The sequence below is a fragment of the Podarcis liolepis genome (genome assembly GCF_965112155.1).
Source record: "Podarcis liolepis genome assembly, chromosome: 1".
Lineage (NCBI taxonomy): Eukaryota > Metazoa > Chordata > Lepidosauria > Squamata > Lacertidae > Podarcis > Podarcis liolepis.
The window spans coordinates 14154629-14178608 of NC_139554.1; the positions used below are offsets into that span (position 1 = coordinate 14154629).

General features: G+C 48.0%; 1 protein-coding gene across 2 annotated transcripts in view; it reads right to left on the bottom strand.

Annotated features, from left to right (window-relative positions):
* Positions 1–23980, bottom strand: part of KIF26A (kinesin family member 26A) — a 159202-nt gene that overhangs the window by 129452 nt on the left and 5770 nt on the right. Inside the window, exons 1-2 of one of the 2 annotated variants that reach the window (XM_083516688.1) lie at positions 18625–19048; positions 18092–18358 (exon numbers count right to left, since the gene is read on the bottom strand). In XM_083516688.1, coding sequence (XP_083372814.1) covers positions 18092–18358; positions 18625–18639 — 282 coding nt within the window. In that variant the 5' untranslated portion in view covers positions 18640–19048. Of the gene's footprint in view, positions 1–18091; positions 18359–18624; positions 19049–23980 lie in introns of those variants that run through there. The other variant, XM_083516687.1, reaches the window with a different exon arrangement.

Below are 23980 nucleotides of genomic sequence, written 5' to 3' on the forward strand. Positions count from 1 at the left end.
AAACACACAGAAGCCAGCCCAACCAGTAAGGAAGCCTAGTAACACCAAAGCTGACTTGGGTGAGTTATTAAGGGTAGCCATGTGTCCTCCTTAAAGGAGGACAGTCCTCTATTTGAAAGGCTGTCAGAAGAGAGTCCTTTGTTTGAAATAGTTCTCTACCCAAAGGACTGTCTGGTTCAAATCCAGTTTAAAGATAAAGGGCCATAGGAACCAGTGCACTTAGGTAATCATAGACTCCAGTTTGAAACGTCTTATGGGGTGGGGGACTTGCTAGATGATAATTTATATTACTGTACTTCGCTCATTTCAAAATATGGTAAGCCAGCCCTGTTTGGTTTTCTCATTCGGATGACTGCAGCCCTGGACGTCTGCCGCAAACTCCTGCCCCGATGGCACCACAACTAAACCATGAAGTCACATGAAAAGGGGGAAAAACAGCCCTAAAAGAGCACAAAAATGGTGCGGAAACAGCGCCTAGCAATCCCACAAGCCTTTGCAAGTGCAATCCCAAGAGCCCTTGCTCCAACCCTTTGAGGCCTGTGGAGAGTTGGGAGTTTGAGCAAAGGAGGTTTGGAGGGTGTTTGCAGGCTTTTTCAACAGTGTCCCCGATATATGCAATTTCACTTAAACATGCGGTGCCGCGGAACACAACCCCACGTAAATGGGGAGTTGCCTGTAATAAACATTATGAAAATTGGCTTCAGGTACCAGGCCCATTAGGGACGCGAGTGGCGCTGTGGGTTAAACCACAGAGCCTAGGACTTGCCAATCAGAAGGTCGGCGGTTCGAATCCCCGTGATGGGGTGAGCTTCCGTTGCTCGGTCCCTGCTCCTGCCCACCTAGCAGTTCGAAAGCACGTCAAAGTGCAAGTAGATAAATAGGTACCGCTCTGGCGGGAAGGTAAACGGCGTTTCTGTGCGCTGCTCTGGTTCGCCAGAAGTGGCTTAGTCATGCTGGCCACATGACCCGGAAGCTGTACGCCAGCTCCCTCAGCCAATAAAGCAAGATGAGTGCCGCAACCCCAGAGTCGGTCACAACTGGACCTAATGGTCAGGGGTCCCTTTACCAGGCCCATTGGCAGACCAACTCTGTGCTGCAAAGATGTCTGCAAACGTGTCATGAAGACTGGAAGGTTGCAACCATGACATGAAGGAATGGCTGCTGGGAGGAGTACAAAGAGAAGAAGTGCCATGGTGCATCTACAGTAGCACAACCGGACGCCTTCATCTGCCCCAGATGCAACAAAACATGTCTCTCCCATCCATATCGGTCTCTACAGCCACAGCAGGAACTGTAAACTCTCTAACCGTTTGACATCACCCTCAAAGGCACACTCCTCCATTGTTGACGGATGCCAACAACATGCAAATGAGCATGTTCACATTTATGCGAATCTTCACCCTCTTTGAGGGGCCACTCTAGAGTCCTTCAGTCAGACGTGATCCTTACAGCAAGTTCACTGATCCAGGCAGCAAGGAAACTCTGACCAAAAGGGCTATCAAAATCACAACAATCTGTTTTGTGAATCCTGCCAAGTACGGACGCACAGCTAAACGTGTAAAAGGTTCCCCGCAAACTTCGAAGTGCTCAGAAAAGCAAGGAGCACAAAACAATGGTAACTCGAAAGTTTGAGTAGCAGAATGCTAAAGAAAATAGCCTAAGGTGACCACAACAAGGGCCTGTGAAGACAAGGTGGGCTAAAGATCATGCTCTATTGTACATTTAAGCAGCCCAGGCGAAAACTGAAAGCCGGGCAGCAATCAATATTCAACCTCTGTCAGTTCGTGGAGATCTTCCCGTTCCCTTAATGGCAACGTGGAACGCCTCCTGACACATTTGAGTGTTGCAGCAGAGCTGGAAACCTAGTCCTGCAAAATCCTTTGAATGCTCGAATGAAGGCTTTGCGTTTCACAGCTTACACATTTGCCATTAGTCAATGCTGAACCTCAATAGAGATATCACGTTCCACATTTTGTTCAAAATGGTTTTCACAGCATCGTATCCACAGAGCGGCATAGAAAACCCTCCAAACAATGTTAGCAGAAGATGCGCAAAGAGCTAAATGAAAATTGATCATTTCCCCTCCTGCCCGTCTAGTCTTCAGTTTAATCAGTTCTGGACAGATACTGGCATATGGAAATACTGGGACGCATTTGCTAAAACCCCGGAACACTGATAAAAAGCCTGGTTTTAAAGCACAATTCGTTTCCAGGCTGGACTGGATTCAAGGAAGGAAGGGGAGATTGCGAGGCCAAAAAAAAAAGTGCTTTTGTACAGAGAAATCTGTTTGAGGGAAAGAAGACTATTGCCTTGGAATAACAATGGTGAAATATGAATAATGTTATGCTGGTTTTCAGTGCAATCTTATACATGCCAACTCAGAAGTAAACTCCACAAGGATTCCGATGAGGCTTACTCACAGGTCAGTGAATACTGCTTGCGGCCTTAATGTGCACAGTTACTAGAGATGTAAATGTACATTGTAGTCCTACAAAAACGATTCCATTTCAATGGAATCCAGATCCTGGCACCAAAAGGCTCAATCCAGATGTAATGCTGGTTCCCAATTAGCCAGGGATGGGAAAATCTTTTGAGCCAGTGCATCAAATCTGATGATACTACCCATCAGTCAATGGTCTGGCATAATGATGATTGACACCTCTCAATGCACAGGTGTGATTGACACCTGTGAACGCACAGTGCTTCCAAAGACCACTACAGTCAGCTAGTTGTCAGGAACACGGGAAGTGCTGTGGAAGGAGCTTTGCCAGTTACTAGCGCCCGCAAAGCTCCCTTTGGCCAAGACACACCTTTACCTTCCCCATACCTGATGGCACATTTGACATCATCAGGCATAGGGCAGGTGGGCATGGCTTGCAGGAGACAGTCTGGTGGGCCAAATGGAGAGGCCTATCAAGACAAATTGGGTCCACTAGCTAAAGCAGGCATAGGCAAACTCTGGCCTTCCAGATGTTTAGGACTACAATTCCCATCATCCCTAGCTAACAGGACCAGTGGTTAGGGATAATGGGAATTGTAGTCCCAAACATCTGGAGGGGTGGAGTTTGCCTATGCCTGGGCTAGAGGTTCCCCAACCCTGCTGTAAACCATGGTTTGGAGTTGAAGATCCCTGCTGCCCTCCCTGAAACAAATTCTCCCATCACTTCTCCTGTTGCCATTAACCATGGTTTAGGAATGCACGTACAACAAATGCAAAATCAGATTCCAGAAGCCAGCTGGTAAACCATGGTTGGGAGAACCACCTGTGCTGGCTTCTTTGTTTATTGACTCGTCTTATATTTTTCAACATTCAGCTGTGCTGCTTTTCCATATTCACCAAAGGAACTCAATTGGCCGTTTCTTCTGAGTAGACCCGTGTAAGATTCTGCAACCCCAAAAATAACCCAATTAGGACTAAGCATGCTGTTTGGGGGAGAAGCAGAATACCAAGGAAGAGGATGGAATCAAGTATTCTGGGAAACAGCACAAGTGACTAGAAACCAAGCTGAGATAGATCAGTTGGTAGAGCATGAGACTCTTAATCTCAGAGTCGTGGGTTCGAGCCGCATGTTGGGCAAAAGATCCCTGCGTCGCAGGGGGTTGGACTAGATGATCCTCGTGGTCCCTTCCAACTCTACAGTCTATGTTTCTAAGCCTGAAGAGGAGCAGTACACACTGCGACACTTTGCTGCATGAGGTTTCTAACTGGGAAACCGCTGCATTCACTTAACAAAGGCAGCAGCTCCCAAAAGAAGCTTCTGCAAACACACACTTCGTCTCACTCTTAACTTTCCAACAACGCTAGCTGCAGTCAAATTTCAGGTCTATATTTAGGCTGGAATCGGTTTAACTAACCCAGTGGATTGTTTCCTTAGGTTCCTGCCTTTGTCCGCAGTTCCTGGAGCGTTAGCTCGTCCACCTGCAGCCAACCTCGCCTCCTCGGGTGCTCTACGGTTTGCCAGCAGCAGCAGCTACAGAGCCCAAGCACGTGAACTTATATGGGGATTGGAGCAGGGCAGGCCCTCAGCTGTGTAGGTCAGTGCTGAGGAAGGTGGGTCACCTCAAACTTTGAGAGGGGAGAGGTTCTGGGTATATTGGAGGACCTAAGGGAGACAGGAAGGGAGAAAGGTTGCAAATAAGCTATTGCAGATCCTCCAAGTGTCTCTATTTTCCAGGGACATCCCTGATTTACAGAAGCCACCCCAGTTTCTGATTTGATCCCGGAATGTCCCACTTTTCCTTAGGACGTACCTATTGGAGAAATGTTGGAGGGTGTGGAGTTATCCGATCCCAGAGTCATAGAATCATAGAATCATAGAATCATAGAGTTGGAAGAGACCACAAGGGCCATCGAGTCCAACCCCCTGCCAAGCAGGAAACACCATCAGAGCACTCCTGACATATGGTTGTCAAGCCTCTGCTTAAAGACCTCCAAAGAAGGAGACTCCACCACACTCCTTGGCAGCAAATTCCACTGTCGAACAGTGGAATTTGAGTCGTCTGAAGGCAATCCTGTATAGGGAAGGTTTTTTTAAATGTTTAATGTTTTATTATGTTTTTATATATGTTGGAAGCTGCCTTGCATGGCTGGGGCAACCCAGTAAGATGTGTGGAGTATAAATAGTAAAATTATCATTATGTAATGGGACGTCCCTATTTTCAATGGAGAAATGTTGGGCAGCAAGCTATTGGGGCATACAGAGACACCTGGGTCAGCTACATACAACCTGAAGATACAGGTAGGCACCCAGCTATAACCTACACATGCCTTCCATGGGAAGCAATTCAGGAAAAACAGATGGAATGAAATATGAGGCATTTTCTGGAACCTTTTCCTACACAAATTTCTCTATTGGGAGAATTTGCTCTGAGATTTTCTTCTCTTCTTCAGTTTCCAACATGAAATCTTCTAATTCTCTAGGGGGAGTGATTCAATTTAATATGCTTATTTTACTTTTATTTAGTACACAAAGCTGGAAACTTCGAAAACAGACATCCTTGCCCAGTACTCTCCTTTTGCAATTGACATCCATCCATTCATTGTTACTGACAAACTTATGGAACAGGAAAATTTTCAAGGGGGAAAACTTTCCCATATAGCATCACTGTGCAAAACTCTTGACAGTATAGAGATACTGTGTGCGGCCCCTACAGAAGGAGAATGAGGCTCCTTGCTTCAGACAGTTTACCTCGAATTTACAAAAGACAACGTAAAGGATCTAGGGGTCTGGGTGGACCACCAGGTTAACATGAGTCAACAGTGTGATGCAGCAGCAAAACAAGCTAACACAATTCTAGGCTGCGTCAACAGAAACACGGCATCCTGATCAAGGGAAACAACAGGACCACTCCATTCTGCCTTGGTCAGACCACCACACCTGGATTACTGTGTCCAGTTCTGAGCACCACAGTTTAAGAAGGATTTTGAAAAGCTGTAAGGTGCACAGGGGAGGGTGGCAAATATGATCAAGGGTCTGGAAACCAAGTCTTAGGAGGAACATTTGAGGGAGTGTGGATAAGTTTAGCCTGGAGAAGAGAAGGCTGAGAGGTGGTAAGATAGCCCTCTTCAAATGTCCAAAAGGATGTCAATGGAAGATGGAGCAGGCTTGTTTCCTGCTGCTCCAGACCTAAACTTTTGTTGTTGTTTAGTCGTTTAGTCGTGTCCGATTCTTCATGACCCCATGGACCAGAGAACGCCAGGCACTCCTGTCTTCCACTGCCTCCTGCAATTTGGTCAAACTCATGTTCGTAGCTTCGAGAACACTACCCAACCATCTCGTCCTCTGTTGTCCCCTTCTCCTTGTGCCCTCCATCTTTCCCAACATCAGGGTCTTTTCCAGGGAGTCTTCTCTTCTCATGAGGTGGCCAAAGTATTGGAGCCTCAGCTTCAGGATCTGTCCTTCAAGTGAGCACTCAGGGCTGATTTCCTTCAGAATGAACCTAAACTAACGGGTTCAAATTATAAAAAAGGAGATTCCAACTAAACATTGGAAGACCTTTCTGACAGTAATAGCTGTTTGACAGTGGAATGGACTATCTCAGAAGGTGATGGGCCTCTCCCTCTCTGAAGGTTTTCAAACAGTTTGGATGTCAGAGATTCTTCAGCTGTGATTCCTGCATCGCAGGGGGCTGAACTTGATAACACCTGGGGTCCCAACCCTCCACTTCTATGATTCGAACAAGGGTGAAGGGAAGAGCTAGCCCACAAATCCCTGTGTGCCCCACTTCTTCCCACAGATGCACTGAATTTCCAGTTTGCAAATATAGTGGTACCTCTGGTTACGTACTTAATTCATTCCAGAGGTCCATTCTTAACCTGAAACTGTTCTTAACCTGAAGCACCACTTTAGCTAATGGGCCCTCCCGCTGCCACCACGCGATTTCTGTTCTCATCCTGAAGCAAAGTTCTTAACCCGAGGTACTATTTATGGGTTAGCGGAGTCTGTAACCTGAAGCGTCTGTAACCTGAAGCGTCTGTAACCCGAGGTACCACTGTACTGGGCCTAAAATGGGGCTTCTGTTTCCACTGGAAGAAAAGAGCAACACCGGCGTTAAGAAACCTCTGCAGTCACCCGGGGTGAGTTCTTTCCTCCAGCAGCTGTGCTATTTAACATGTCTGAGAAGTCGGAATCGCCATCGCTGAACACTTGGCAGGAACAATAAAGCAGGCAAGCACATATTTCAACAGGTTCAAAGCAACCTCAGATGTCGGCAGCAGATGCTCTTTCTGAACACACGCCCGTCCCGGCGTATCCCCCAGGACTTTTTGAACTGGTTGGAGTGTTTCCTCCCCTTCCCTCTAATAAGCCAGGGTGCTGGAGAAATTAGCCAGGGAAAGAAAAAGAACAAGGGTAATTACCCGCCCACCGCCAGCCTAGGAGGCCTTCATTATTAATTGCAGCCTTCTCCTGCCTCCTCTGGCCTAGATCCCCCACTGGGGAGAATCCATGCTGGCCTGGGGGTCAACACTGCATAATGACACCACTTCACCTGCCTCTGTGAAAGTGAGCGGCCAGGACTCTCATTTCGACAGGGCTCAAAACTCAGAGAGGAGGCGCCAACCCCTTAGGTGGCTTTTAAAGGGTAGCAGCTGACAAGTGCAATCAGTCCTCCGCCTTGATTGCACAGCTGCCACAAGGGGATTGCCAAATGCGTCTCGTCTCGGTTTTGGAGGGGTGGCGGGAAACTCCCATGCCAAAGGGGAAGGATCCTGAGACCCATAGCTCGAGCCAGGCAACGATGGGCAGACACCGCGTTGATACAGCCTTGCTTACGCCCAAGGAACCGCTGAACTCAGCGAATGCCCATCCTATGGCTCTGTAGCCGCAAACTACGGTTTACTGTGCCGAAGGCGGCCGCAGACACTTTGCTCATCCCCACCCAGGAAATGGGGGGGAAACGAAGCACAACCCTTGGCTGAGCGTCACATCTGAATCAGGGAGCGTGATTTGTAGTTTGGCTAACTGAGGAGTGAGGAACCTCAGTTGCCCCCTCCCCAAAATATCAAGTAAATAAATAAAAATACTTAACTGAAAGTAGAAACTATAGAAAGATTTTGACAGCTTTTACTGAGCACTTGGGATCAAAAGAAAGTAATTTGAGACAACTGTTGTTGAGACATTTCATTCCAAATATGCTAGACAGAGCCAGACAGAGGATGATGAGAGGTGGGTGTCCTTGCCCCCCAACATAAATCCTGGCTATGCCCATGCTTGGTGGGCAATTGTGGCCCTCCGGGCCTCTTTATGTGGCCCCTGTAACTCCATCACTGGCCCTGCTTTTACCCCAAGTGAACTCTGACAATGCCTCTTGCTTGTCTGGAAGACAGATAGGCGGATGTGTCAAAAACTACCCTACTGTACACCCAGGTAAAGTCTGCATTTGTTGCTCCACCCACTTTTGCCTCTGGCTCCACCCACCATTAGCACGTGGCCCTCAGAAGGTTGCTAACCAACTGCGCTAACCACAACTCCCAGTTTGGACATAAAATATGGCTTGCCCTGATGCAGTGCACAATTTAATTCTGGGTTGTTGTTTTTTATCAGCACGATTAGGGACAAAGGGTTATGAAGGACCCTCAAGCACCATCCCCAAGAGCACCGAAATCCCAGCCAAACCCCATCTCTCATTTCCATAGCTGTGACCAGAGAAAGAAGGACCACTCAGAGGAGCGCAGAAAGAAGAAACGCCCTGATGCATCTGCAGCAGCACAACAACTGGACACCTTCATCTGCCCCAGCTGCCACAAAACATGTCTCTCCTGTATCGGTCACTACAGACGCTGCAACCGTCCAACAGCTTGACCTCACCCCCAAAGGAGCTCTCCTGCATTGTCTCCCAAGACAATGTAAACACAACACGATCCCAGAATCAGCTGTGGGCAAAAGATCATGCACAACAGTCCCGTTTAGCTGTTTTCTGGGAGGAGACGGGATCAAGATAATAGAATCATAGAATTGTAGAGCTGGAAGGGACTCCAAGGGTCATTTTAGAACAAGATGGCCATCCAAACTCTGCTTAAAGGTAAAGGGACCCCTGACCATTAGGTCGTCGTGACCGACTCTGGGGTTGCGGCGCTCGTCTCGCTTTATTGGCTGAGGGAGCCGGCATACTGCTTCCGGGTCATGTGGCCAGCATGACTAAACTGCTTCTGGCAAACCAGAGCAGCGCACAGAAACGCCGTTTACCTTCCCGCCGGAGCGGTACCTATTTATCTACTTTTACTTTGACGTGCTTTCGAACTGCTAGGTTGGCAGGAGCAGGGACCGAGCAATGGGAGCTCACCCCATCGTGGGGATTCGAACCGCCAACCTTCTGATCGGCAAGTCCTAGGCTCTGTGGTTTAACCCACAGCGCCACCCAAGTCCCTAAACTCTGCTTAAAAACCTCCAAAAAAGGAGAGCACACCACCTCCCAAAGGAGACTGTTCTACTGTTGAACAGCTCTTACCATCAGAAAGTTATTCCTTTCTCCCTTCTTGTAACTTGAATCCATTTGTTCGAGTCCTACCCTCCAGAGCAGGAGAAAACAAGCTTGTTCCACCTTCCATGTGGCAGCCCCTTGAGATATTTGAAGATGACCATCATATCTGCTCTCAGTCTCCTCCTTTCCAGGCTAAACATACTCAGATCCTTCGACTGTTCCTCATAAGGCTTGGTTTCCATCCATCCACCCATAATCCCTGCCCTCCAGCAGTTGGTGAGCACTGTCAACAATAATCCAGCAACACACACTCAGGCCTGGCATGTAATGGGTCTTGTTGCAGATGGGAACTATGGAGTCAGGAGGCAGAGTTAGTCCCTGCCCACTTATCTGCAAACGTTGTAGCTATAAATGCAGAGGGGATCCAGATTGTGTCAGCTCTTTTCCAACGTTGTGCAATGACATTCCGTCTAATCCACTGAGCCACTAAAGCAAACACGGAAACCTTGTATGTTCCAACTCCCCTCCCCCCCCCCCCAAGCATCAGCAAGTTAACTAATTTCCTCCCCACTGTTTAAATAAGAAACCCCCTGAAGGATCCCTTTGAGAAATCCATGCCTAGGACAATTATGCGGGGCGTGATGCAGTACAAAATGAACAATAAACAGAACAGCGACTTGTGGGTTCCACTTGCACATGACAATTTTGCACAAGCATAGAGCATGTGGTATGCATTCAGTTCTATGGGAGGAGGTACCGTTAACTGGACGTACTCAGGGACAAATCTTTGGATGGATACTAAAGCTGATCTTTGCTTCTGGTGCTACTGAGAACCAAACCTGCCCTTATCCTCATAGCTCCATCCCTTGTCATGCTAGAACAAGGATAGTCAGTATGGTGGCTCTTCAGACACATTTTGCACCTGGCTACTGGGCACACAGAATCATAGAATCATAGAGTTGGAAGAGACCACAAGGGCCATCGAGTCCAACCCCCTGCCAAGCAGGAAACACCATCAGAGCACTCCTGACATATGGTTGTCAAGCCTCTGCTTAAAGACCTCCAAAGTAGGAGACTCCACCACACTCCTTGGCAGCAAATTCCACTGTCGAACAGCTCTTACTGTCAGGAAGTTCTTCCTAATGTTTAGGTGGAATCTTCTTTCTTGTAGTTTGGATCCATTGCTCCGTGTCCGCTTCTCTGGAGCAGCAGAAAACAACCTTTCTCCCTCCTCTATGTGACATCCTTTTATACAGTGGTGCCTCGCAAGACGAAATTAATTCGTTCCGCGAGTTTTGCCGTCTAGCGAATTTTTCGTCTTGCGAAGCACGGTTTTAACTGTTTAACAAAGTCGCAAGACGTTTTCGTCTTGCGAAGCAAGCCCATAGGGAAATTCGTCTTGCGAGGCAAATCGAAAACGGAAAAACCTTTCGTCTAGCGAGTTTTTTGTCTTGCGAGGCATTCGTCTTGCGAGGTACCACTGTACATTTGAACATGGCTATCATATCACGAGTGAAGATGCCTGGATGGTCCCTGACGTCTCCACCATCTGGAGGTGCATACCTGGGGATCCTTGGACCTTGACCCTAATACCTCACCCTGTAGAATTCTACCAGGTATAGTTTATCTGCACAATCAGATTGAATTCCAGGAACCAAAAAGCTTTTTTCTGTGCATTCTGAGCTGTGAACAATGTTATGGTGAATTGTTGTTGCTTGTCTTCACTTACCCCACCCCACTGCCCTGTTCACAGTTGTGAAGAATATCCCTACGTTATGAATGGTCCAATTAAGAAAAATAAGGTAAAGGTAAAGGGACCCCTGACCATTAGGTCCAGTCGTGGACGACTCTGGGGTTGCGGCCTCATCTCGCTTTACTGGCCGAGGGAGCCGGTGTACAGCTTCCGGGTCATGTGGCCAGTATGACCAAGCCGCTCCTGGCGAATCAGAGCAGCGCACGGAAACGCCGTTTACCTTCCCGCTGGAGCGGTACCTATTTATCTACTTGCACTTTGACGTGCTTTTGAACTGCTAGGTTGGCAGAAGATGTGACAGAGCAACGGGAGCTCACCCCATCGCAGGGATTCGAACCGCCGACCTTCTGATCGGCAAGTCCTAGGCTCTGTGATTTAACCCACATCGCCACCCGTGTCCCTATTAAGAAAAATAGGAAAAGGCAAATACTTAGGTGGACTTTCCATGGATCAAGTGACTTTTCTTCTTTTAAGTCCTCAAAGTTGCTAGCTCAGGGTTGTCATCTGAACTAGCCAGAAGTTTAACTGATAATCAATCCTACTAGTCAGTCCATCATTTGAAAAATAAGACTTTAGAGCCATCTCGTCCAAAAATGACAACTAAACATTCTCTTTTGGCGACTGAAACCTTGGTTTAAGGAGCCATTTTTCGCCTAGCTTTTTATATCTGAGTTTCTAACAAATCGTCCTTGACAATTGGGTTATGCTGGCTGGAGCTGATGGAAGACAGCTTGGATCCTCTTAAGACTGCAAAGGGAGTTTGGGGAATAGATAGATGACAAGGGACTCAGGTAATCTCGCTTTTAATTATCTGTTTGTGAAAGGACAAGCGGGAATGAGGTTAAACAAGTCACAGGTTTCTCAAGGAATCTGTGTGTTTGCTGGTCCTTGAGAAACCCATTTCACAAACTGATCTTTGGCCAGCAAACAAGTCATTTGATTTCGAGCTTGAATTTGGAGCCATTATCAGCAGCTCTGACTCAAGGAAGACAATTTCCTTCTTTCATCAGTAGTGATAATCAGCAGCAGAAACTCACCCTTCTTTCATCTCCAAAGCACCCACCCATCATCAGGGCCAGGTGGGGAGACCTTTCTGCACTTGTGATGAAAGATCCCTTAATTATCGTGGCAAAGGACACAAGTCTTTTGAGTATATAGACGAAGTTCAAAGCAGTAGGTTTCCTGTGTTTACTCTGCCTACCGGAAAGCCAGAACAAGCCACAAAGGACCATCCTTGACTTTTTTTTGCTTGCTATTTTTCACAACTAGGCAGAAAAATAAACTGAGGCTGCAACAATCCCATAAACACTTACCTGAGAATATTCCCCACTGAACCAATTTCTGAGTTCAGAGGACTGAACTGTAAGACTGGAACCTGAGACACCCTCAAAAGGGAGTAAACCCCACTGAATTCAATAGGACTTACTTATGAGTAAATATACTGAACTGAGGGTTGGCTTGCATGGCTGGATCTGAACTGTTCTCTATTTTTTTTTAGTGCCCTGCACCAGTATAACACTAGTCCACATAACAGATGTTCAGATTTAATACATACAAATACCACACCATACACTTAATGAACATTAAAGCATGTTACTTCCTCCAAAGAATTAAGTATACAGAAGAACAAGTCTTGCTAAAGGAGAACTGGCATGGCTTCTGCAAAGATAAGTCCTGCCTCACTAAGCTTTCATGGTTCTCTGAAAGTGTTAATAAGAGGTGATCCAGTCGACAGGGTATATTTAGGACTTTCAAAAAACTGTGATTAAGGGGCTCCAAAATAAGATTAGCAATCATGTATATGAGCAGAGGTCCTCTAATGGATCAGCAACAAGATCGGAAACAGAACAGGAATAAATGGAAAGTTTTCCCAATGGAGGAATGTAGAAAGTGACGTTTCCCCAAGGATAGCTATTGAGACGTGCTTTTTAAGTTGTGCACTAACCATCTAGAGTTAGTGGGAACTAAAGCAGCCAAGTTTCCCGATGATATCAAGTTGTTCAGGGTCATTAAAACAAAAAAGGGATTGTTGAAGAGCTCCAAAAGGATCTCTCCGAACTGGACAAACAGGCAGTAAAATTGCGAATATAATTCAATGTAAGCAGGTTATGCAATTGGGGCAATCTTAAATTTACATATAGTATCATGGGATCTGAACTGTTGTTCACTGACCAGGCACAAGACATTCGGGTGGCAGGGAGCGACTTGACGCAGATCCCAACCTAGTGAGTGACAGCTGTGGACAGCGGCGCCCAGTATAGGGGGCAGAGAGGGCTTCAGCTACCCCAATATTTTTGGGCAGGAGACAGCGCTCCACCCAATATTGAAGGGGCCGCCACCCCCCGCCCAACCTGGCAGCCCAGGAGCTAGGCAGTGGCTGGCACAAGTGGGGGAGATCTTCACTCGTCCCAGCTGCAGCCCAGCAGCCCAACAGCTGGGTGGGCGCTGGGACAAGCCACTGTAGAGATCACCCTCCATGTATCCCACCAGGCGGCATCACGTGACACGACACGTGACCTCGGCACCCCTGGCTGTGAAAAAGGTGACTGTCACACTAGGGAGCATTAGGAAAGGGATCGAAAATAAAGCAGTCAATGCCATAATGCAAAAATTTGCTGCAGCCACACTTAGAATACTGTGTATGGTCCTGGTCAGCTCACCTCTAGAGGTGGAAAAGGGCAGCCAGAATGATCAAGGGGTAATTCCCCAACAACAACAACAACAACAACAACAACAACAACAACAACAATAATAATAATTTATTATTTATTATTTATACCCCACCCATCTGGCTGGGCTTCCCCAGCCACTCTGGACGGCTTCCAACCAAATATTAAAATACAGTAATATGAAGGAAGTCTACAACTTTGGGGGCTTCTTTGTTTGAAAAAAGGAAAGTGGGGCATGAAAGAATTCTATAAAATCAGGCATTCCTCAGCCCTGATCCTAGAACCTGGAGCTGTCCAAGCCAAGTTGAATATTGGAAGAATCCGGAAAGACAAATTCAAGTACTCGGTTTAACTACGGAACTCACTTCCACAGGAGGTAGCGAGGGTCACCAATTTGAATGGCATTAAAAGGGGATTAGACAAATTCACAGAGCACAAGGCTAGCCGAACGAGATGACCCTTTGGTCTGATCCTGCAACTGTCTTCTTACATTACTCGGAAGCAAGTGGAATGCAATCTTGCCTTTGGAACAACCCTGTTAAATTTCCAGTGCTCTAGAGGCAGCTATTGCATTACTGAGACCCAGAAGAAAAGGAGGTGGGGATTCATTTCCCTATCACCAAGTACTTATCAGAGGGTGAGACTGAGACCACACAGACAGGCCAGAGGAGAGGGCGAGAGGGGAGGTGGCCTCACCTGAGCACCTAAGCAAAGGCCCCTAACTTTCTGGAGCTAGTACTATTCTTTTCATGCCCCTGACAAAGACCCATTTATAGCTGGAACTCCCATTACCTGCAAGGAAGGAACCGGGAATCATTTAAGCAAATGTTCTCTGCAAGGCCATTATACCCTATGCGCGAACAATAGGAAATTAACCTCCTATTCACTGACCGGACAACACAAAAGTCTAACAGTCCTGCCTTTGACATTTCTTGTTCCACATGAAAGAGACAGAAACCCCCCATCAAGTCAACATAAGAAGGGTTTTCCCACTCCCTGATATCAATAGGCTTTGCATCAAACTCTGAAACAGCCAACATCCGATCCCCGCAGTCTGACACTGGATTACAAGGCCCCCACTTAAAGACACTTATATTTAGATTCCATAGGAATTCTACATGATCATACAGGAAATCTTTGAATGAAAATGAAGGTCAGGGCTGGGATTGGCTTCCTCTGCCAGGGCCTCTTTCTCGCCCTCCTCATTCTTCCAAATTTCCAAATAAGCATTGTTTAGAAAACAATATACTTCCACTGTTATTTATTAATTATTACTGTTACTACTACAAAAAAAAAAACAGCAGCTCAAATGCATTTCTATGGGCGTCTTGAAAATAAAATGCTAGGCTCTTCACATCCTTTATTTTTTTTATCCAACCATCACTGAAACTTTGAGATAAAGATCTAGTTACTGACCCTTGACTGTGCATAAATCAGCAATCATGGGGATTAATTTTTTAATTTAAAAAAAATTAGATCTGAGGGCAGTTCACAAGATAAAATTAGAACGAACAACTAGTTACAATCGTAAGGAAATGGCCAGCTTTTAACTACTTAATTTTTCAACTTCAAAAGTTTAACAATTTTTTTTTTAAGTTTACTTTTTTTGGAAGTGTAGGTTTTAAATATGAAATGAAATCTGGCTTTCCAAGAGTCTTCCCTGACACAGCCACTCTGGGACTTTATCCTGAAGCCGCTCACATCTCTATCCTAGTTGCCGCTTGAAAAAAAATCTCCATTTAAAAAAATATTTAAATCTCATATTTCACATAGAGTGAAATATGGCAGTGGCAGACAAGAGTCAGTCCCCAGGTCGCCTCCCATCCAAGGAGCTGACAAGACTCCAACCTCCTTTAAATTCATCATGTTTGTTACACTGTGTGCCTTTATAATAATAATTATTATTTATTTATTTATTTATTTATTTATTTATTTATTTATTTATTTATACCCCGCCCATCTGGCTGGGTTTCCCCAGCCACTCTGGGCAGCTTCCAACAGAATATTAAAATACAATAGTCTATTAAACATTAAAAGCTTCCCTAAACAGGGCTGCCTTCAGATGTCTTCCAAAAGTCTGGTATTTGTTGTTCTCTTTGACATCTGGTGGGAGGGCGTTCCACAGGGCGGGCGCCACTACCGAGAAGGCGCTCTGCCTGGTTCCCTGTAACTTGGCTTCTCGCAGCGAGGGAACCGCCAGAAGGCCCTCGGAGCTGGACATCAGCGTCTCGGCAGAACGATGAGGGTGGAGACGCTCCTTCGGGTATACTGGACCGAGGCCGTTCGTACCATGCCCCGGGCTCAAAAGGCAACCTTTAGCAGCAAACTACTACAATATACCTGAAGTGCAGGTGAAGAAGAAGAAGAAGAAGAAGAGTTTGGATTTGATATCCCGCCTTTCACTCCCCTTCAGGAGTCTCAAAGCGGCTAACATTCTCCTTTCCCTTCCTCCCCCACAACAAACACTCTGTGAGGTGAGTGGGGCTGAGAGACTTCACAGAAGTGTGACTGGCCCAAAGGTCACCCAGCAGCTGCATGTGGAGGAGTGGAGACATGAACCCGGTTCACCAGATTACGTGACTACCGCTCTGAACCACTACACCACACTTGACAACAAACCTTATCCTGGGATGCATATGGGACTCCTGTACTGTCTTGCCAAGTGTTGAAAAAGAGTATTTAAAACAGTTTAGCAGGCTCCTTCAGGCACTCAGCTGAACACATGAAGACCCACCACAAGGGTGGGGACCATCTCTCAAGGTAAGGGCTGCATTCGTTTCTGAGCGACCTGCCAGAGGTGAGCAGGGCCATGGGCAAAAGCAAGCAGGGCAATGCTGGTGAACTCCACTGTTGTACGAAAGGCTAGTCTCTACACTCAGGGCTCGTCCACGCTGGCGCTTATCCCGTGCCTGGAAAGCACCGATCCAAATGGTTTTGCCTTTCCCACAAAAATCCCGCTCTTTAGCCCTAAATCGGAACAAACAGCAATCTGCAGGAAACCTGGTTGCCGTTTGATACAATTAAGCACTAAACCACACGTTTTCCCAGGGACATGAAGCTGGGCTGGTGAGGGGTGTGGCCTGGGGAAAGGGGGTGTGGCTGGGGAAAGTAGGTGTGGCCTGGGGAAAGGGGTGTGGCTCAGGAAAGGGGGTGTGGCCTGGGGAAAGGGGGTGTGGCTCGGGAAAGGGGATGTGGCCTGGGGAAAAGGGGTGTGGCCTGGGAAAATGGTATGCAGCTGATGGGGTGTGTGGCCTGGGGAGGAGTGTGGCCTGGCAGGACTGGGGCAGAACAGGGTTTTTGCTGGCTTTTCCAATGGTGTTTGAAATATATGTGATTTCACTGACGCGCACAGTTCCTTGGTACGTAACCCCCACAAAAATTGGGGGGTCGCCTGTATACAAATTATTATTATTACCTTTATCATTATTACACAAACACTAAACCTGGAAAAAACACTGTGCCTAAGGCAAAACCTGGCCACTGCCCAGACCTCACGGACAGGTGTAGGGAACCTGTGGCCCTCCAGATATTGCTAAGACGGAGAAGTACCCCTGAATTTTGTTCAGGGTTGCACAGAGGTTCCCCGTTGCGTGCAACAGCACGAAGGTAAGTGTGACTATTTGTCCCATGCTCTGGGAGTTGGGCAGCTACTCTCTGCAAATATGCACAGATCCACTGGTGCTTTTAAAGAGAAGTATTCATAGACATACAGAGGACTAAGAGTACAAAAGGGCCCCCTATGCCAACATTCAGAGATATGGAGAAGTAAAGCAAAGCATTACATGCAGGTATCCTGCAGTGTAACGCATATCACAACGTCTGGAGATTATCTGAGTGTTCTGAGCAGCTCTCCCAGGGTTGTACAAATCTATCCTTTGGGGTTAACGGGTCTGAGTATAACACAGGGCTGAACAAAGAGCTCTTGCCAAGCCAGCTAAGCACAAAGCCGTGTGCAGCAGCACAGCGCATGACGTACAAGGCACCAGCTCCCAGCCATCTAGACAGCACCTCACCAGCTGGGGAGAGAAAATGCTGGGCACTTTGTGCAAATCATACACCAGAATTCAACACTTCGGTGCAAGGCGAAGCAGCACAATGCTGAGCACTGTTCACAGGGCGCTATGCTGTGTGGATGGATAAACCGCACTGCACAGTGTGCAACAGCGTACACAGAATTCTCAGAAACGTGGGCAGTTAAGAGTTTTACTTTTCTTTTCAGCTGGTAAAATATGGCACATGGTGGAAGAACGGGAAACTTAAGAGGGCTACACAGTGCAATGAGCTGCAGCTAGGAATCCCAGGCGTCCTGCAGGAACCATGTGACAGAAGCAAGACAGAGAGAAAACGAGGTGTGCAAGGAATGTACACAGCTACCAAGGCTACAGACAGCAACATTTCAGTGGCACGGGGAAGGGGGTAGGAGTTTCAGGTTGCTGCTTGCTGCAAGCGCAACGAACGTTAAGTGCATCCAAGTCAGCGTTGGGATATCTAGCCGAGCAAGGATACCACCCAGTGTGCACCAACGGCCAGAGATATACCAAGCAAGGGATATACACGGATATTATAGTATTCGAGCAACGTGCGCGCGTGTAGTTGGGCAACTGATAAAGAGGGGACTTTTAGCGCTACGCAAAAAAAGTTGGAGAGGCCTTTGCAAACTTGGGATTTCGAAGCACCAGCCAATTCAGCGTCCCGGTTCCGGGCCAACCCCGCTCCCCAACCCCATCCCAGGCGGGCGCAGACCTACCGGCGGGGTCAGGGAGTTGCAGCCCGAGGCCAGTTTCACCGCTTGCCTCTTGAGCTCGGCCAGCTTGGCTTGGCAGCTTCGGCACCATCCTCCTTTGGCCGCTCTCTCGAAGTGGCCCAGCTCGCCCCCCGAGGCGGCTCCGGCGCCCTCCGGAGCGGGGCGGCTGCCGCAGCGGTCTTCGGGGGCGGCGGGCTGCAGGAGCCTCTTCCGCGGCGGGAGCTCCAAGGAGAGGGGCGCCGGTTCGCGCAGAAGGCTCCCCTCGGCCACCTGTGGGAGAGAGGAAAGCGGGAGACGCGATCAGGAGGCTGCCCTGGGCGGGCGCTGCGTAAAAAGGGAGCGGGTCCCCTTTTCCTCATTCTATCTCTCTCTCTTGCAAAAAGCGCATTGCAAAATTCCGGGAACGGGAAAAGGGCAAACTTCCAGTCGTGCAAGGCCGGCGAGATCTCTCCGGGGGAAGCATGGAGCTGGGTCCCAGTTGCTGCAAACAACGACCCCATCGGGAAAGGAGAGATCACACTCACAAATGCACTTACCCCCAGCACTGGCATGTTACAGCCCGGTCCAGGGAGCGCGCAGCTTTCTCCCGGGCTCTGCAGACAAGCGGATCCCCAGTTACAAGGAGAATGCCGGCGGGCTGCAGACGCCTCCCGACCTCTCCTTCTGCGTGCCCATCGCGAACCAAAATCAAAAAGAAGTCGTCCCGGGACAGAGGATTCCTGTTGCAGAAACGGAGCCTCGCTCCTCCTCCGCCCTCTTTTGCCACTAGCTGTCTCTCCCCCCCCCTTTTTTTTTTTTGTGTGTGTGCAAGCGAAATAAAGTCGTGCACTGCTTAAGAAAAACTCTACTGCAAAACTTCTCCGCTCCGACTCCTGTTGCTCGCTACGTGATGTTTCCTCCCATAGTGGCAAAAGCAGCGAGGAAAGTTTAGGGTTGCAAAGTTAAAGCAGCAGCCCGGGAGCGAGATCAGAAGGGGAGGAGACGGCATCAAAGGGGAGGGAGAGGAGGAGGGAGGGACTTAACCCCCCTTCATCCCCCACCCCAGCTTCCCAAGAAACGGGATACTACTGAGTTCATGGGCAAGCGGAGCACGTGGAAACCGAGAGGAGTGTTAGGAGGAGAGAGGAATGGCTCAGGGTAGCAAGCTTGCGAGTTAAACCTCCTTCGGCACTTTCCTGGCTTCCAAACCGAGGCGAGTCAATCTGGTTTGGGGTGCGGGGGTCTGCTTTTAAGAAGGCCCACGTTTAATGGTTTGGCTGCATACTTTGTGGCTTTTACGCCGGATTTATTGGGGGCTTCCATTGGAGTAAGCAGCGTGATGGCTGGTTTTAAAATCAAGGAAGGGGCAGAGGATGCACACGAATTTGCACACACCCTATGGACTCTGCTAGAGTTTTAATATTTCACAAATTACCGTATTTTTCGCTCTATAACACGCACCCGACCATAACACGCACGTAGTTTTTAGAGGAGGAAAATCCGTAGGCATGCCACCCGTAGGCATTCCCTCCATAACACGCACAGACATTTCCCCTTACTTTCTAGGAGGAAAAAAGTGAGTGTTATGGTGCAAATAATACGGTACTTTTATTTATAAGTGCAGAAGGGAACTATAGATGGATGTATACACACATATATAGGTAGAAGATTCCACCTAAACATTAGGAAGAACTTCCTGACAGTAAGAGCTGTTCGACAGTGGAATTTGCTGCCAAGGAGTGTGGTGGAGTCTCCTTCTTTGGAGGTCTTTAAGCAGAGGCTTGACAACCATATGTCAGGAGTGCTCTGATGGTGTTTCCTGCTTGGCAGGGGGTTGGATTCGATGGCCCTTGTGGTCTCTTCCAACTCTATGATTCTATAAGTAAAGGTGCCTTGCACGCTGCTATGAATATAACTACTTTTTAAAAAAAAATGCATTTGCTGCCTCCCACATTTTTAATGTGTTTGCAGAAACCAAAGCAACCTGTCCTGGGTCCAAACATGGACAGTGTGTATGGAGGTCTTGGGCTGCCCAGGCACTGTAAAATTGAACATTGGTCTCACACATAGACATATCCCATTGTCCTATATGTGATTTGTTTGCCTTACATTGTATGGGAAGCATGGGTCAGGCATAGGTCTGCAACCCCAAGTCATCTAAGCCAAAGCCTGCCCCATTATTGGCAGACAGTTCAACGCCTATATGTACATGTCGTTTAAAAACGGTTTGTGACTGCATTGCTGATCAATGCTTATCCAAAAGGTCACAGTAGCGGGCTTTGGAATGTATAGGCTTAGGTTGTGGACCCAAGACATTTTGCCGCCCGAGGCAAAGGATAAGATGTTGCGCCTTCCCCACACAGTTCTCCATACAGATGTTAACTGGACTTGCAGCTGAATCTTGGCATAATATTGCTGGTAGAATAGTCTCCTCTGAGGTGGCAGACCAGATTAGGGGGTCCAGGAAAAGCCATGTGGAAACAGAAGGGGATTATCGAGGGCACAAGAAAAGCAGCACGGAACTGCTACTGTCCTCTGAGGCAATTGTCTATTTTGCCTAATGGTAGGGCCTGGACCTCACTGTAGCTTTTGAATGCCCAAATAAAAGCTGGAGTGGAGCTGAGGAGGATTGTCCCAGAGTGTGTTTTTTGTTTCTCTCCCTCTCTCTTTGAATAAGGATTCTCAAAACTGGGAGGTCACTGGGATAGCTCAGCCAGTAGAGCACGAGACTCTTAATCTCAGAGTTGTGAGTTCGAGCCCCACATTAGGCAAAAATAAATAAATTCCTGCATTGCAGGGGGTTGGACTAAATGACCCTCGCGGTCCCTTCCATCTCTACAATTCTATGTTTCTTCAGCCAATGAGCCATAGCGTAAAAGTATGCAACTGGTGACTCCCAGCTTCTCCCTCCAATGCCAAGCTGAGAGGCAAAAGGGTGACTCTCTTGTATGAGCAGCATCTGTAGTATCGCAATATGGTATCAGGATGTTTGGAGGGAACTTTGGTGACAGCCACTAGCTTAGGAGAATTAGAATTGCAGAGCTGGAAGGGGGCTTTGTGGTCATCAAGTCCAGCCCTTATAATGGAGGGTGCAAGTACCGTGCCAACCCTAATTGGCAGCCATTTGGCCCCTGCTTAAATACCTCCAGCAAAAGAGAATCCACTGCCTGCCTCCCAGGATGTAAAAAAGACACCGAGACAAATCCACAGAAGATTTGCCTGTCAACAGCTATTATCCATGAGAACTAAATGGAGCATCCATGTTCAGAGGTAGTCTATTTCTGGATGCTGGAAGTATCTGGCTAGCCACTGTTGGAAACAGGATACTGGGTTAGATAGACCCTGGGTCTGATACTGCTGGGTTAAGGTTATTAGGTTAGACAGCTCATACCCATGTAGACAAGATCAGATTCATCGATCCAGAACAGTTAGCATCCCCTGGTCAGGAAGAAGCTGCCCACACTGATCCAAATCATTAACCCACTCTAGCCAGCACCAACCCTCCAATATTTTCGTTCCAATACATTGTGAGACCTACATTGCCTCCCAGTACATTTCCGAGCACAATTCAAAGTATTGATGCTGACCTTTAAAGCCCTAAACGGCCTTGGTCCAGTATACCTGAAGGAGCGTCTCCACCCCCATCATTCAGCCTGGACCCTGAGGTCCAGTTCTGAGGGCCTTCTGGTGGTTCCCTCACTGTGAGAAGTGAGGTTACAGGGAACCAGGCAGAGGGCCTTCTCGGTAGTGGCGCCCGCCTTGTGGAACGCCCTCCCAACAGATGTCAAGGAAATAAACAACTATCTGACTTTTAGAAGACATCTGAAGGCAGCCCTGTTTAGGGTAGTTTTTAATGTTTGGTGTATTTATCACTTTATTCTTATTATTCTTATTATTCTGTTGGGAGCCGCCTAGAGTAGCCAGGGAAACTCAGCCAGAAGGACGGGTATAAATAAATTATTATTATTATTATTATTATTATTATTATTATTATACACACAATGGTGTTGTTTGCCACATACGCACCAGTATTAACTGCAGTCGTGAGCATGTCAAAAGAGGGGAGGCATGCATGCCCAGACAGCTGCCACAGCTTGTGTGCACGGTGCGTTTACACACCCGAATTCTGTGATGGCCACAAACACACAAACACGACTGCCCTACCAAAGTTTGCATTTGCCCTGTAGAACCTGTAGAACCACCTTGCAGCCCACCAGTCCCGGATCATGGCCTCCTGGGTGGCTGCCAAGAGCTCGTGCCCACTGTGGAAGCCCCAAAGCAAGATATGTTCAGTCATTTGCATTCAGCTTAGCGCAGGGGGCAGGGGACCTCTCTCAGCTCAGGGGCCATATTCCCTTCTGGGGACCAGAGACAAAACAGGCAGAGTGACACACAGACATTTCGCCTGTATGCAGTAGGCTGATAAAAAAGGTAAAGGTACCCCTGACCATTAGGACCAGTCATGACCGAATCTGGGGTTGCGGTGCTCATCTCGCCTTACTGGCCGTGGGAGCTGGCGTACAGCTTCCAGGTCATGTGGCCGGCATGACGAAGCCACTTCTGGAGAATCAGAGCAGTGCATGGAAACGCCGTTTACCCTCCCGCTGGAGTGGTACCTATTTATCTACTTGCATTTTGACATGCTTTCGAACTGCTAGGTTGGCACGAGCAGGAACCAAGCAACAGGAGCTCAGCCCGTTGCGGAGATTCGAAGCACCGACCTTCTGATCGGCAAGCCCTAGGCTCTACCTGAGCACAAATTCAACACATCCCTCTCCTTCTACTTCCACCCAAGAAAGCAAGGGCACATTTCAAGTAGCCCAATTAGGGTGTGGAGCGAGCCCATGCAGGGTGTGTCTCGGGGAGATGGGGTGTGACTGGGGAGCATCCCAAGGGGCTGGATAGACTCAGGGGTCCACATTTGACATCCCCCCCAGGCCTGAAGATCCCCATCCTTGGTTTCAGCAGGTCAGAAAGTATTTAAAGCAGTTCCATTGGGAGGTGTGTTGATGCTAGCACTGCTAGGGAAATTAGCAGGAGGTAGGGTCTCTCCCATTCGGTCCCGACCCCTGCAAACTTCCAGCCCGTCCATCAACAATGTGTCTTAGGGTCTACCCCTTTCTCCAGTTGCTAAGAGTAAGTGGGGGCCAGTCAACCCTCCCCCCTTTTTTTGCCAATAAGTCATTCTGAAGAAGATATGCAGCCACCAGCCTCAGAGCAATTCACTCTCTGGCATTTTGTCCCCCACGAAAGCTGCACTCTTCCATACTTTACTTGGAAGCAAGTCCTGTAGAATCACAGCAGTACTACCCTGAACATGCCTGATCTTGGCTGCTCTCGGAAGCTAAGCAGGGTCAGGCCTGGTTAGAACCTGGATGGGAGACCTTATGGGTTCCGCAGGCTTTTCCTCTTTGGGAGTCAGTGTGGTATAGCGATTATAGTGTCAGACTGGGACCTGGGTTCAGATCCCCACTCGGCTGTGGAGCTCACTGGGTGACCTTAGAATTGGACTGTATGGGAAGCATCAAACCTTGCTCTTAGAGTAGGAGTAAGGGAACTTTTGGCCCCTCCGGATCTTTGCTGAGCTGCAACTCCCATCATCCCTGGTCATGCTTGCTAGGGCTGATGGGAATTGTAGTACAGCGAAATCCAGAGGGGCAAAGGTTGGTTGCCCAGCCCTGATCTACATGAATGAGAGTCGAGGTCTTTGCAAAGTCACACACCATCCCATTATTCTCACCGGAGAGCCAGGATTGGCTGCCGCTCCCTGTCGAGTGTAACGCAGCAGCCAATTGGGTTTGCTGCCTCGAGATGTATACAACAGCCTCCATTCTAGACTGGCAGCTGCAGTCTACAATCCTGGAAACAAGATGGCTTTAGTGAAAGGCATCTGCTGATGACCCCGGCAGAATG